This window comes from Electrona antarctica (assembly GCF_951216825.1).
Source record: "Electrona antarctica genome assembly, chromosome: 14".
In the NCBI taxonomy this organism is placed as follows: domain Eukaryota; kingdom Metazoa; phylum Chordata; class Actinopteri; order Myctophiformes; family Myctophidae; genus Electrona; species Electrona antarctica.
The window spans coordinates 3,882,310-3,899,194 of record NC_136795.1 but is presented as its reverse complement, the minus strand read 5'-3'; the positions used below and the strand labels follow the sequence as shown (position 1 = coordinate 3,899,194).

The following is a 16,885-nucleotide window of genomic DNA, read 5'->3' as shown; positions in this document are numbered from 1 at the left end:
AGAAACGAATTTGTGCCGTGCAGAATCTGCAGATAAAGAGCAGAGATCTGGGCCACGTTGGCCAAATAATCACTCTCATTGTTTTGTGTGTCCTCTCTCTCTCTCTCTCTCTCTCCCCCATTTACCTTGAACCCATAAGGCATCGTGGGACCGGATCTGAGTTTTCCTCCTATCTGACCTTCTACTCCAGCGAGATTTGATAAGGAGACGGAGGAGGACACAAGGGAGGAATGGAGATTCAATCAGCCACTGCCACAGTATGCAGAGACACAGAGGAATGAGTACCGGGATCCTGGGAGAGGGTGAAAATACGCCGCGCTCTGTGTGTGTGTGTGTGTGTGTGTGTGTGTGTGTGTGTGTGTGTGTGTGTGTGTGTGTGTGTGTGTGTGTGTGTGTGCTGAAACTATGTACACACATGGGTAGCAAGCAAGGGGACAGAAAGGGAGGACAGGAGAAAGGATGTTATGGGAAAGTGGGGCATCATAGATATCAAGGGGGCGGGGAGGGGGGGGGGGGGGGTAACCGATATAATGCAGGGAGAACTGATACAAAGTGAAGGTTGGATTGGAGGAACAACTATCCCCCCCCCCCCCCCCCCCCCCCCCCTCCCCCCATACCCGAAAAAAAAGAGAGAGAGAACAAGAGTAAGATGGATTACAGAAAAGGATGACAGGAGGGGGTGGAGGGAAAAAAAAAGAAAAAGGATAAGAGTAAAGGGAACAGTAGAGGGGAGGAGAGAAGGACGCATGTAGGACAGACGGGACGGAGGCAGAAGCGTATAGCGTATATCAGCTCATGCACCGACAGAAATGGAACAGCGTCCCGATGGTGTAAGCAAGCAAGGGGAAACAGAAGAGGAACAGACCCCCTGGGCATTGGACAGCAGAGCCATCTGAAGCCATTTCATTTGTGTCCGTTTTACAGCCGGTGTACCGGGTGGGCTGCTTAGCTGTAAGCAGAGCCGGGACGATAAGAACATTCAGTTGTTGCCGCATTATTCCCCCCGAAATGTCAATATAATTCAATACATCTCCGCGATTGTCATGTTCTTCATATAAGCTTCCTTCCATCGTTGCACAGTGCAGGAACATACCGCCACGATGCGTCATGTTAATGTTATACTTTAAAAAGGTGTGTAAGTGATATTGTTTTCGTTCAATTACGTGTTAACACATTGAGAGCCCACGCAAAACTGCCCAAAAATCACTTTCACCTAGAAAATCCATTCACATTTTTTATAATTCAGCTGACTGTGGAGACACATGCTGGAACTTTTTACTTTAAACTGAAATGTTTTATAGTTTCTGAGTTATTTAATTTAAACGCCAAATGCATTCTCAATGGCGAAAACACAAACTTTGCCACCACGTATAAAAAAAAAAATCATTGTTTTGATTTTTTTGATTTTTTTTTTTAAGTAAATGGAAGTGATTTTGCAAAGAAAGTGAACCGTTCGCCCCGCCTACTTCAAATTGAACACACGCATTCCACACCTCCACAGGGAGTGCAGTGCCCGCTGTCGAGTCGGTCGGACCCACGGTTGTCCAGAACCGCCACAAAAGGCCTCTGCCCTGAGGCCACAGCTGACATCACAAGGCCTCTGCCCCGGCCAGACTCCATATTTGGGCATGCCTAAATACGGGTTTGTCCCACCGACTTCTGACATCATTCTAATAGACTCCATATTTGGGCATGTCCGACAAAGAACCCCATATATGGTAAGGCTGAACGATTAATCGTTTTCACTTCGAAATTGCCATGTGTAACCAAGCGATAAGCGAATCGCAACGCCCGCGAATTTTACATTTTTTTTATATAATCCTAATATAAAGAGTATGCGCGTGACATCATCATCAAACCAGGAAGTTATGCAGGAACGCCTACTGAGTGGATAAAAACTACTTTCTAGCCTTGACAACCCATGCATCCAAACAGAAAAGTCCTATCTGATTGCATTAAACAATGTTAAACTCACTTTGCATGTTCCTTTGCCACTCGATTTGCCACTCGATGTTCCATTCACTTTAAGCATGCGCATACCCTCTATTCAACCGGAGCGAGTCTGACCCAGTGTTTACGACACTGCTCTACTGTGCTCTCTATTCTAACCCATCAGAAGTGTCCCTGCAGTGCATGAGGCTGCAGTGCACGCACACCCGCTGCCCAAACCAAAGTCTTCCTTTACGTCTACTCTGCCTTGATGCTAGTAGTAGTCAGCAGGCTAGCAGCAGCGTCTGCGGCATTTAGGTGATACGGCATAACTTAGGTTTTTGACGTTAGACGTCCAACAAAAGAAGGTTTTGTGCAATACCTGTCATGGTACAGTCAAAACTTCCCGTGGCAACACCACAAACCTTTGCATGGCAGGGGCGCTGTCCCCCGTTTATTTTAATGCTCAGTGCAGCTGTAGCATTAAAATGCTACTGCGAAGCGGAGCGACGCGTTGTGAGCCGTAAGTACAGTATGACTGTTAAACGTTCAAACGCGAGGATGGCATAAAAGTGTTTTATTAACTGTGTTTGGACGTGTATGGCTCAAAGTGTGTTAAAATGCTACAGCTAGCTTAGAGCTACCCCCGGTGAACCTGTCCCCGGTGAACCTGTCCCCATTGTGGTGCTTGTAAATGTGTCTGAGCGAGGTCTGTGAAATTGTACTGCAATCCGAGTAGAGCCGTCATTAAAAAACAAAACAAGAAAAACATATCAGCTTACACCAGGACCCGTGGCGGGAAAATAGCCGGCCAACAAGCTCGTCTGCATTTCTTTTTGACTTTCACCTAGACTTCCATCCGGACGTCACTGCCTGGTAGTATATGAATGGTATGCCTTTTGGTAATGTCCCTTTACGTTTTAAATGGACACAGTGAATCCTAAACTGAAGCTTGACTTAAAAATATATATATCACGAGTCAAATCGCAATCGCAACATTGGTCAGAAAAATCACAATTTGATTGTTTTCCTCAAAATCGTTCAGCCCGAATATATGGGCATAAAAAGGGATACCGCTGACATCACTTCTGACATCACGATATAAGTGCAGTGCCAAGTGTCCTGTCGGTCAGACCCACGGTTGTCCAGAAACACCACAAAAGTCCTCCGCCCGGGATCTGGGCAGGACACCTGCCCAGGCTCCCACGCCACAGGCACTGCCCCCCCGGGAACCGCTCTAGTAATAATAATAATAAATAGTAATAAAGAGCTTTAACTTTTTAACAAAAAAAACATTTGTTCTAACAAAGAATATCACTTGCACTACATTTAATGAAATATGGCTTCTTTGAAGTGGAAATAATATTGGACTGGACTTTTCAAATCATTCATTAACCCATTTTGACCTGGGAACGATTCTAAAAATGTCTACTACATCTTGACAGTTTTCTGAAAAAGCTATGTTTATGTATTGTCGTTCTTCGATTTTTCAAAAATAGCAGACCTACAAGCTCGTAGCGCGCCACTCGGTGGCGCGCTATGAGCTTGTAGATCTGCTATTTTTCAATAGCTAAAGCATAACATAATGCTAACACCAAAAGGGGTTCCCGCCCAAAATGGGTTAAAATAGATCCCTCCTATACGAGAGTTCTACATTTTTCCCAGCCCTACTTAAAAGTAGAGCTGTTCAGGTGTGTGTGCATCTGCCATATGTCTGTCTACTGAGGCCTATGGATGGCGATGCATTGCATGGTGTGCCAACGTACCTTCATGGCCATGGGCATGCGAGGCCCAGAGCTGGGCCATCTGCAGACTGCTGGGATTGGCTGCTCTGTAGGCAGGGTCAGAGGTTAAGTGGGATGGTCCTGGGAAGCCAGACAGGAAAGGACTGGAGCCTGCTGGGAAGGCATCGCCTAGGAAACCAGAAGACAACAATAAGGCAAAGGCAACCGTGGTAACTAACCAGGAAACCAGAAGACGACAATAAGGCAAAGGCAACCGTGGTAACTAACCAGGAAACCAGAAGACGACAATAAGGCAAAGGCAACCGTGGTAACTAACCATAACAAACTGCTCAGGGAAAGTGGTTTATGGCAGTGGTTCACAAAGTGGGGTCCAGGGACCAGGGGTCCTTGAGGGAGTTCCAGGGGGTCCCCAGCTAAATTATAGTTAGGAACCAAATGGACCAATTTACAATTTAGCAGACGCTCTTAATCCAGAGCGATTTACAATAAGCAAGAACAGAAAGCATGGCAATACATCACATACATAAAAAGTAGTTATCATGAAACATGCGTAAGCTAAGAACGTAACAGTGGAATATCTATATAATGAAACTATACATATAAACTATACTATACTATACTATACTATACTATACTATACTATACTATACTATACTTACTATACTATAAAGTGCTATGACTACATAAAATGCAATTCTAGTGCTGTCTACGTAACATGCTATAAGTCTCAAAGTCTGTATAAAATCTAAGTCTACATAAAGTTCTATCTAAGGGGCTATACTAGGGTAAGTGCTACGATGGAGTCTGAAAAGGTGGGTTTTCAGACTACGGCGGAAGATTGGGAGTGAGGCTGCAGTTCTGATTGTAATGGGAAGTGCATTCCCATTACAATCAGAGTTACAGACCCAGACCCTTATGGGTCTGTAACTCTGAGAGTGTACAAATGGAATAAATGTCAATTTGGGGGTCCTTAACATGAAACAGTTTGGGAACCACATGGTTTATGGATTCCAGCATGTTTGTGTGTGTGTGTGTGTGTGTGTGTGTGTGTGTGTGTGTGTGTGTGTGTGTGTGTGTGTGTGTGTGTGTGTGTGTGTGTGTGTTGTATAAGAGGGGCTTGAGGGGGGGGCTGGGGGGCGGGGTTGTTGCATGGAATCGATAAGCGCTGATGTTTCCATGCTTGAGCAGTCTGTCGTAATCACATTATTCCTGAGCCATGGTGTGCACTCCATTTCAACGAGCCCAACCACAGACTGACTGCTACCAGAGAGAGGACACTCAGCCTCGCCATCACCGCAACACCACACGCAGTACCGTGTGGTGCATTCTGGGGGCGCTGACGACTCCCTAAACTAAAGAAAACTGAACCAGTTTGTGAGTCCATAAAAAAGGAGGTAGTTTAATACCAACAGTATAACAAAGTCTGGATTAGGACGATAGTTAATTACTTATGTTGTAATAGTTTGACATTTTCCTCTTATCCAGGGCTGCATGTGTGTGCGTGCGTGCGTGCGTGGGTGGGTGCGTGCGTGCGTGGGTGGGTGCGTGCGTGCGTGGGTGGGTGCGTGCGTGCGTGCGTGGGTGGGTGCGTGCGTGCGTGGGTGGGTGCGTGCGTGCGTGGGTGGGTGCGTGCGTGCGTAGTGTGCGTTGCGTGCGCAAACCCATAACCCTTAATTTTAAAAAGGTAGACTTTGGCTGTCAGGCCACACTCTATCTATGTGATTATATTACCGTCATTACTTCAATTAATTAAAATTGCCTTCCCACAATGCATCTGGCTAAAGTTGGAGCAGACGGCCAACTCTGAGCTCTGCATGTACTGAGCACTAGTATTATGTTGTTGTTTTTTTCGTTTTGTTTTTTTTACACAAAACCACAATATCACCGCAGGGGCCACTGCAAACGTCAATATGGCGAAGCCCTTTCCAAACATTTCATATCAACTGTCGCCCGCGATTTTTTCCCTTCTTTCTTTTTATTGGATTTACAGCATGAGCCGTTGTCATGAGTCTCTGAATCACTCCACCACGTCATGGGTCTCTGAATCACTCCACCACGTCATGCGTCTCTGAATCACTCCACCACGTCATGAGTCTCTGAATCACTCCACCACGTCATGGGTCTCTGAATCACTCCACCACGTCATGCGTCTCTGAATCACTCCACCACGTCATGAGTCTCTGAATCACTCCACCACGTCATGAGTCTCTGAATCACTCCACCACATCATGGGTCTCTGAATCACTCCACCACGTCATGGGTCTCTGAATCACTCCACCACGTCATGCGTCTCTGAATCACTCCACCACATCATGGGTCTCTGAATCACTCCACCACGTCATGGGTCTCTGAATCACTCCACCACGTCATGCGTCTCTGAATCACTCCACCACATCATGGGTCTCTGAATCACTCCACCACGTCATGCGTCTCTGAATCACTCCACCACGTCATGCGTCTCTGAATCACTCCACCACGTCATGAGTCTCTGAATCACTCCACCACGTCATGAGTCTCTGAATCACGCCACCACGTCATGCGTCTCTGAATCACTCCACCACGTCATGGGTCTCTGAATCACTCCACCACGTCATGCGTCTCTGAATCACTCCACCACGCCATGCGTCTCTGAATCACTCCACCACGTCATGAGTCTCTGAATCACTCCACCACGTCATGAGTCTCTGAATCACTCCACCACGTCATGAGTCTCTGAATCACGGCACCACGTCATGGGTCTCTGAATCACTCCACCACGTCATGAGTCTCTGAATCACTCCACCACGTCATGAGTCTCTGAATCACTCCACCACGTCATGAGTCTCTGAATCACTCCACCACGTCATGAGTCTCTGAATCACTCCACCACGTCATGAGTCTCTGAATCACTCCACCACGCCATGCGTCTCTGAATCACTCCACCACGCCATGCGTCTCTGAATCACTCCACCACGTCATGGGTCTCTGAATCACTCCACCACGTCATGAGTCTCTGAATCACTCCACCACGCTGAATGATATCACTCCACCACGCCACACACTGAATGATACGACCATCTGCAAACTTTGGACCTTTTGAACCAATTCTTCCAACAGCAGCAATGGAAAACTGTTTAGCCCATTTTGGGCGGGAACCCCTTTTGGTGTTAGCATTATGTTATGCTTAAGCTATTGAAAAATAGCAGATCTACAAGCTCATAGCACGCCACCGAGTGGCGCGCTACGAGCTTTTAGGTCTGCTATTTTTGAAAAATCGAAGGACGACACACACACACACACACACACACACACACACACACACACACACACACACACACACACACACACACACACACACACACACACACACACACACACACACACACACACACACACACACACACACACACACACACACACACACACACACACACACACACACACACACACACACACACACACACACACACACACACACACACACCAATGTCCACTGCCTTCCCAGCCCATAATATTACTGCATGCACAGTACAGTCATAACCCTGATAAAACTACAGTCATTACGCTGATAAAACTAACCATGTGTGTAGGGGAAAGGGTGCTGCCCATATAGCAGGGAGGGGGGTTGCATATTAGTCCCATGGGACGATATGAGACACATGCTATGCTCACTGAGTTTCCCCCTGCATCTGGATCAGTACATTAAAGACACAGTCTACAACACACACACACACACACACACACACACACACACACACACACACACACACACACACACACACACACACACACACACACACACACACACACACACACACACACACACACACACACACACACACACACACACACACACACACACACACACACACACACACACACACACACACACACACACACACATTTAAATCAATAGCAAATGCACCTTTCTAATGAATCACCAACAACAAGCACGCAATGGTGTGTAGCGTGTAGTGCGTTTCAGTCTATGCCCTGAAAACAGTGTAGGGGGGGAAACTAAAAAGCTTCCACACCCAGGCCTATTAGACACAGATTTACGATTGTGTGTGTGTGTGTGTGTGTGTGTGTGTGTGTGTGTCCCATGTGTGCATATTCTAAGTGTCTGCGCTGCTTAGCTGTGTGATCACACTGACATGTGCAAACAGTTTTGTGTGTGTTCACAGTGAATGCCCTTTGAGTCAGAAGCTCAGCGGGAGATATACAGACACGTGCACCCCCTCACACACACATGTGGAAAGTGGAAACAACCCCACATATCAGAGAACACACACACACACACACACACACACACACACACACACACACACACACACACACACACACACACACACACACACACACACACACACACACACACACACACACACACACACACACACACACACACACACACACACACACACACACACACACACACACACACACACACACACACCTAAGCTTAACCTTCAGTTAGTCTCGTGTCAAATGTATAACCTTTGCTACGTTTACACCTAGCATCAAGCGTGCAGCCGAGCTGACCCGGTTTTCAGTTTGAACATTCGGGGATTCAACTTTTGCCTGGACGGGCGGAGACGTCTGCCTATTGGAAATGCCTGGAGTGAGAATTACCAAACATGGCACCATGGATGGAAATCATAGATATGTCCCCGATTACACAGACTTATTATTAACAATTTCATTGAAATAATCATTTCTGTCTCAGACTGTCTGCACAAACATGGTGCTTGGACATTCTTAAGTTAGTCATTCTTTTCCTTGTACAGCTCTGCCTGTCGTCCTTTGCCGTTTGATACTGGCATTAGAAACCTTGCTGAATACGGGGCACGGTGGCACAGTCGGTAGTGCTGTCGCCTCACAGCTAGAAGGTCCTGGGTTCGATTCCCGCTGTGGGCGCTGGGGGCGTGTTCCCTCCTCCGTGTCATCAGTGAGGTCAGTCCGCTGCAGAAGGCAGCAAACCACACGCAAACATGAAGAACCAGATGAGATTGCGTTGCTTGGACCCGTTGATGGGAGATTTAGATTTAAAAGGCGTATGGATGGAAGTGTGGATAAAAGCACGGTTGCGCGCAACAGCAACAACAGGGGTTTCAACCGATATCCATATGGGAATGACTAACGTTAGCTTCGCGTTAGCTGGTTAGCTAACGTGGTTACGTTAGCGTTTGCATATCACTACAGCACAAGCCTCCGGTGTACTTGTGAATGAAACGTGTGGAAGCTAATGTTAATCTCTAGCGGTCTACTAGCCCCATATGGAACCTCTCCCTCTGCTACGTGGAGCCCATAGCCGGCGTAGGGACCATAATGGAACCTCTCCCTCTGCTACGTGGAGCCCATAGCCGGCGTAGGGACCATAATTATGGAACCTCTCCCTCTGCTACGAGGAGCCCATAGCCGGCGTAGGGACCATAATTATGGAACCTCTCCCTCTGCTACGTGGAGCCCATAGCCGGCGTAGGGACCATAATGGAACCTCTCCCTCTGCTACGTGGAGCCCATAGCCGGCGTAGGGACCATAATGGAACCTCTCCCTCTGCTACGTGGAGCCCATAGCCGGCGTAGGGGCCATAATTATGGAACCTCTCCCTCTGCTACGTGGAGCCCATAGCCGGCGTAGGGACCATAATGGAACCTCTCCCTCTGCTACGTGGAGCCCATAGCCGGCGTAGGGACCATAATGGAACCTCTCCTTCTGCTACGTGGAGCCCATAGCCGGCGTAGGGACCATAATGGAACCTCTCCCTCTGCTACGTGGCGCCCATAGCCGGCATAGGGACCATAATGGAACCTCTCCCTCTGCTACGTGGCGCCCATAGCCGGCGTAGGGACCATAATGGAACCTCTCCCTCTGCTACGTGGCGCCCATAGCCGGCGTAGGGACCATAATGGAACCTCTCCCTCTGCTACGTGGAGCCCATAGCCGGCGTAGGGACCATAATTATGGAACCTCTCCCTCTGCTACGTGGAGCCCATAGCCGGCGTAGGGACCATAATGGAACCTCTCCCTCTGCTACGTGGAGCCCATATGGAACCTCTCCTTCTGCTACGTGGAGCCCATAGCCGGCGTAGGGACCATAATGGAACCTCTGCTACATGGAGCCCATAGCCGGCGTAGGGACCATAATGGAACCTCTCCCTCTGCTACGTGGCGCCCATAGCCGGCGTAGGGGCCATATGGGGGGCTGACGTTCGACAATCTGAGAACGCATCATCAAAAGTAAAGGAAAAACAGTTCCCTCTTTTCCAGAGATGACAATAGGGTGCATTTTGCATCCCAAAACGCAGTTTATAGTTAAGGGACGCAATAAAACAACCACCTCTGCATCCACGGGATGCACTACTGTACTACTGTACTGTTTTTTTAATTCTAGTTTATTTTGCTAGCTTTACTTATAATAATCATTTCTTCTTCTGTTTTCTACGTGGATATAACCACATTATAACCATATGAAATGAAATGGGAGTTAAATGCTGCAATTTGTAAAAATGGCAAAATATGACTCCTAACGTCGTTGAAGTGGGACTCATAAAATGTCCCTGGGACTCATCTAAAAGACCATCCATGCATCCCGGGACTCATTACATTGAAAACCTATTTACATCACTGCTTTTCCTTTATTGACGGAGTCAACTCAACAGTCTGTCTCCAGAGACTAGTTTCGAGAAACTAGGAGTTCAAAGACACACCAACACACTTGACCCAGCCCTGTGGAATGCACTCCCCAGTCTTAGATACATAGCTCAGTGTTTTTTATTTGCATTGTAATCCCCATAGGAGGATTTTAGAATGCCTCATATAAGAACTGTGTTTGAAAAACAAACAAATCATCCAGGCCGCTTCACTCATATGGATATGAAGAATCAACTGACTGAGAGAAAACACTAATGTTACTGCTACTGAATTACTGTAGTTACATTTACGCTAGAAACAGTATCATATATGACTGACTGACTGTCGTAAACGATAGAGACACCTCCCTGACAATAACGCCGAGACAGCTTGTTCGTTTTTGGACCACAATGCTTATATGAAACCATTTTAACACGGAGCCCGCCAGAAATGAGGAACACGGAGGGTTAAATTAGTACCCTAGCCGGCCAAACACGAGACTCTCGTTTTCCAGGGTTTACATTCTTTAATCCATGTTTTGATCCGATTGTATAGTTAGCCACCGAACGGAAATGATTTCACCTAAAACCTCGACTAGCCCAGGGTACATGAATGGTCTAGGGGTGTTAATAATTTATTAAACGCTTAAAGTTAACCGTTAACTGATAATAATAGTTGTAACCGATTAACACTAAAGATTAAATATTTATGTTCTTTTTTTTTTGCTATAGTACATTTATTCCCCCTAAAGTGATGCCTGGAGGCAGCAATCACCTTTACGAAGCTCCAAACTGCTTAATGATTGCTGCCTTACACAAGTAAACATGGGCAAATTAAACTAAAAGAACCATGCACACTTCATGAGGTTGACACGCTGAGACAGCCCCGACGGCCATTGGTGGGATATTCATTTCAAAACCATGGCTTTTCAAAGAATAAAACAGTGTTTTGCTATAAAAATAATTTATGATCTGAATCAATGGACGAATAATTCATTCATCAATCATTTACTCAAAGAGTCCTGATTGGGTTTTAACCCATTTAGACACGAGGACGATTCTACAAATGTCTTCTAAATCCTAACCTGTCATGACATGTAACCATGTCAGTGGTTCTCAAACTATTTCATGTCAAGAACCCCCAGAATTATATGAAATTGGCCTCCGACTCCCATCTCAAAATATGATGTTCCAGGGACCCCCCCCAGAAGCAAAGATTTGAGCTAAAAATCGTTCGCTCTGAAAGTATATATATAAAGATTTGCGCCACATTTTCAAGATTTAAAAAAAATAGCAGATCTACAAGCTTCAAGCTTATTTTAATGATGTTTGGGAGACAAGAAACACTTTCCTGGGGTTTGTATGTGGGTAATATGCGTTTTTAGATATTTCAGTATTTCAAAGCGTCCATGGGCTCCATGATGTCATGGACACGGGGCTCACTTATTTCCTGGACTACATGTTGTCTCAGTAAGACAGCCCTCCCCCTATCCACAAGGAGCAGCAGTGGACCAAAGCATTATGGGAATTGTAGTCCAGGGAGGAAGTGAGCCCAGTGTCCATGACATCATGGAGCCCATGGACACTTTGAATTACAAAAATATCTAAAAACACATATTACCCACATAAAAACCCCAGGAAAGTGTTTCTTGTCTCCCAAACATCATTAAAATAAGATCTGGTTGCAAAAGGGGTGAAGTGGCCCTTTTTGGGGGCGGCGGTGGTTCAGGGGTAGAGTGGCCGGATGGTAACCGCAAGGTTGCCAGTTCGAACCCGGGCTCCCCCAGAGTTACTGTCGAAGTGTCCTTGAGCAAGACACTGAACCCCTAATTGCTCCTGGTGTGCAGGTTGGTGCCTTGCATGGTTTCCGCCGTCATCGGTGTGTGCGAATGGGTGAATGCAATGCACAGTCTATGTAAAGCACCTTGGATAAGGGCGCCATATAAATGCACCATTTACCATTTTTCATGTTATACATTCAAAATTAGCATTAATGTGATATTCATTTTCAGGCACATTATGGACAGAGATCATTTCTGAAACGTTGCTAAAGACGCTCTTGGTGAGCATGCTGAATCGTTTTCATGTGAAAACGCAGATTAAAGAATGAAACGAGAATTAAGTGTGCGGACGACATGGCCCCAAGAGCGGCTCCGCCACAAAGCGGTTCTGGGACAGCCCAAGGACACAGCCCAGATCTCACATGGACAGGAACGCAAGACAATAATGACACATGTGCGTTACTTGGATGTATTAGTTTTATTGTACCATCTACATAATTCATTACAAGGGGGGGAGAGAGAGACAAAGTCATGCACGCACATACAAACAACTGCTGTTGGCCTGTCTGAATGCAGCTGGCTGTCTTCTATATGAACCATCTGTGTGTGTGTGTGTGTGTGTGTGTGTGTGTGTGTGTGTGTGTGTGTGTGTGTGTGTGTGTGTGTGTGTGTGTGTGTGTGTGTGTGTGTGTGTGTCCTTCATATGCTGCACAGAAGAGATTCTCATGTTCGCTGCCCATCAGATGTCTCGTACGCCGTGACTTTCATTCATATCTAATATTTCTGTCATACATTTCATATTATTCCCTATGGTTGTTTTCTGCCGGCACGCAGCATTGTGACACCACGTCTCACCAAAAGAAAATGTACGATGATCCGATTTGTGTGAAAAATAGCATTAGAGTAACACGTGAGCCTAGTCTGAACGATGCAATTCACTTAACACATTTTGAGCGGGAACCCCTTTTGGTGTTAGCATCATGCTTATTATGCTTTAGCTATTGAAAAATAGCAGATCTACAAGCTCATAGCGCGCCACTGAGTGGCGCGCTATGAGCTTGTAGGTCTGCTATTTTTGAAAAATCGAAGAACGACTGACATAGAAACATAGCTTTTTCAGAAAACTGTCAGGATGTAGAAGACATTTTTAGAATCTGATCTCGGGTCAAAACGGGTTAATTTGACGCGCCGATGGAATGCAATTCGACTACCTGGCTGATGGTTGACCAAATTGACAACGTGGTCTCGACAATTTCATCGACCACAAAAAGTGGTATTAAGTAAACAGGCTTTTACGACCGCCTCTAGTCCTCTGCAGGCCCCATTCCAACCCTCCACCTCTCTTCCTCTGCAGGCCCCATTCCAACCCTCCGTCTCTCTTCCTCTGCAGGCCCCATTCCAACCCTCCGTCTCTCTTCCTCTGCAGGCCCCATTCCAACCCTCTGTCTCTCTTCCTCTGCAGGCCCCATTCCAACCCTCCGTCTCTCTTCCTCTGCAGGCCCCATTCCAACCCTCCGTCTCTCTTCCTCTGCAGGCCCCATTCCAACCCTCCATCTCTCTTCCTCTGCAGGCCCCATTCCAACCCTCCATCTCTCTTCCTCTGCAGGCCCCATTCCAACCCTCCACCTCTCTTCCTCTGCAGGCCCCATTCCAACCCTCCACCTCTCTTCCTCTGCAGGCCCCATTCCAACCCTCCACCTCTCTTCCTCTGCAGGCCCCATTCCAACCCTCCGCCTCTCTTCCTCTGCAGGCCCCATTCCAACCCTCCGCCTCTCTTCCTCTGCAGGCCCCATTCCAACCCTCTGTCTCTCTTCCTCTGCAGGCCCCATTCCAACCCTCCGCCTCTCTTCCTCTGCAGGCCCCATTCCAACCCTCCTCTCTCTTCCTCTGCAGGCCCCATTCCAACCCTCCTCTCTTCCTCTGCAGGCCCCATTCCAACCCTCCTCTCTTCCTCTGCAGGCCCCATTCCAACCCTCCGCCTCTCTTCCTCTGCAGGCCCCATTCCAACCCTCCTCTCTTCCTCTGCAGGCCCCATTCCAACCCTCCTCTCTTCCTCTGCAGGCCCCATTCCAACCCTCCCGATTGTGTCTGTTTTTCCCTTTCTGTACTCATGTGTGCGTCTCTGCGTGCGTTTGAGGTTACAACAATGTGTATCTAACCACATTCCCACCCGTATTTGTCTACCCGATGATTGACACTGTGTGTGTGCGCGCGTGTGCGTGCGCGCGTGTGTGTCCGTCCTCCAGGCTAAACACCAGGGAGACACACACACACACACACACACACACACACCCCCCCACATGCCCATGGGCATGTTAAACATACATGTGTACACAGGAGGACACACACACACACACACACACACACACACACACACTTGCGTGCACACACAAAGAATATAATAATGAACTACAGCAACTAGTCTGGAAACCAGACGAAATCTACCCCAGGAAGAAAATAAATCCCAGGGGGGTCAGCCACAACTCAGGTAGCGAAATGTGGTCTGGCACTCCTCAGTTTTGAATTACATTTCTCTCAGCCATGGGTGACCAATCAGAGCCCACTATTCAAACATCTATGCACTACTAGTGCGCACAGTAATATTAGTCAGGCGATAACTATACCTACCCAAAAACAGTTACGACCTGCTGTATAAAGTGCATATGGCTGAAGGACAGAAACCCTAATTCTCAATTCCCTCCCTGAATGAAAAAAAAAAAGGATGGAAAAAAAATAGGGAGGGGTAGAACGAGAGAAAATGTTTGCACTACATGTTCCAGAAAAAACATCCAAATGGTGGCTGAGAGGGAAACGTTCTTTTAAACGTTTTTGAATTACTCTTTCATTACCTTCTCTCTCTCTCTCTCCCACCCACCCAGTCCCTCTCACTCTTCTCAAGACAGTAATGTTGGCCATATTGGGAAAAGTGAGTTGCCAAGAGAAGCGCTCCTCTGAACCCCCCCTCCCTTCCATTGTCACAGAGTCATACAGAGAGAGTGGTAGAGAGAGAGAGAGAGAGAGGTAGAGGTAGAGGTAGAGGGAGAGAGAGAGAGAGAAACGGGAGGAAGGAGAGAGAGAGAGAGAGAGAGAGAAACGGGAGGAAGAGAGAGAGAGAGAGAGAGAGAGAGAGAGAGAGAGAGAGAGAGAGAGAGAGAGAGAGAGAGAGAGAGAGAGAGAGAGGTAGAGAGAGAGAAAGAGAGAGAGAGAGAAAGAGGACCACTGGAGAGATCAGTTGGAAGAACCACCAGCAGGCTGAAGACACCCACACAATACTCTGTGGAATCACACAAGACTCAAAGGCAAAGCAGCAGCGAACCCTCAATCAATGGTCCATCAAAGCCACGAGCGCACACCGAAACATGAACATGTTCAATGCATGGAAAAGCAATCACTTTCTGGTCAAAAAATGCATACTTTACTCTGCCTGCCTGCCTGTCTCTCCCTCACACACACACACACACACACACACACACACACACACACACACACACACTTTTCTGTACCCATCTGTTCTCCATCAATGCTACTCAAGGCAGGGTTAGCACAAGGGGAATCTCTATTGATCCCTGGGTTTTATTCCCTACAGGAAGAATACACTCAAATAGTATAACTCAGCCATGCTATGCATCTCTGCCAGAACAACTAGCTGGCGCTATGGCATCGGTAATCATTCATTCTGGCCCGTAATCAGCATATAGGTCATACAGGCATGTGTGTGCGTGCGTGCGTGCGTGCGTGCATGCGTGCGTGCGTGCGTTTAAGTGAAAAGAAGAAAACGTACAACACCAAAAACTTCTTAAAGGCTCAGAGATAAAAATAGAGACGAAGATAGGCATCGCAGCCTTAATTAAACGCTCCAAACCCAGCTTTATTAAAAGGGAAATAAAGCTGGCTTCGGAGCATTTAATTAAGTGCGCAAGTCCCATCTTCCTTCCTGCAGTTATGAAACGTGTCTAAAACCATGGCTCTGTAATTTATTATGGGTGTATGACTGTGTATGTTTGCTTTAAACAGCGTCCATACCCTGAGAAAAAGACATGTTTCTAAAGCTTCATTGAACTAATCCAATCCTCTGCCACTACACTTTGTTCTTATTGGTTCATGTACACCTTGTATGTGCCTTGTATGTGTGCGAGTTAGGTAATGCTCGTTTCGCAGAACTGCATTAGTGTGGAAACCTCCTGTGAAGATGACAGGTGTTCCTTTGACAGTTGCCGATAGCGACACATGGGAACAACAAACTCATAAAACAAGCACAGAGATACTGAGATACACGCTGAAATTCCGTCATGCAAGATATGTACACTCACAGATACAATGGTATGCAAAGGCACACAGATAGTCGCACAGATAGAATGAAATGCTTTCCCCCCCCCCCCCCCTCACACAAACGTACAATACACACGTGGAAAGACACGAATGTGCCGTGGTGGATAACAGTACAGCCTTTAACCCATTTTGACCTGGGAACGATTCTACAAATGTCTTCTAAATCCTGACAGTTTTCTGAAAAACCCATGTTTCTGTCAGTGGTTCTCAAACATTTTCAAGTCAAGGACCCCCAAGATTATATTTAATTGGCCGACCGCACCCCCATCTGAAAATATGTTGTTCCAAGGACCACCAGAAGCAAAGATTTGAGTTAAAAACTTTCACTATGAAAGAATATATATTCAATGATTTCAAGCACATTCACGATTTTTCAAAAATAGCAGACCTACAAGTTCATAGTTCAAGGTTCTACAAGTTCATAGCGCGGCACCGAGTGCCGCGCTATGAACTTGTAGATCTGCTATTTTTCAACAGCTAAAGCATAAC

At 46.8% G+C, this 16,885-nt stretch overlaps 1 protein-coding gene across 1 annotated transcript in view; it reads right to left on the bottom strand.

Annotated features, from left to right (window-relative positions):
* Positions 1–14,135, bottom strand: part of tnrc18 (trinucleotide repeat containing 18) — a gene marked incomplete at its 5' end in the record, with an annotated part of 65,818 nt that extends 51,683 nt beyond the window's left edge. Inside the window, 3 exons of the mRNA XM_079519774.1 lie at positions 126–181; positions 3,696–3,842; positions 13,406–14,135. Coding sequence (XP_079375900.1) covers positions 126–181; positions 3,696–3,842; positions 13,406–14,135 — 933 coding nt within the window. The remainder of the gene's footprint in view (positions 1–125; positions 182–3,695; positions 3,843–13,405) is intronic.
* Between the last annotated feature and the right edge of the window lie 2,750 nt (positions 14,136–16,885).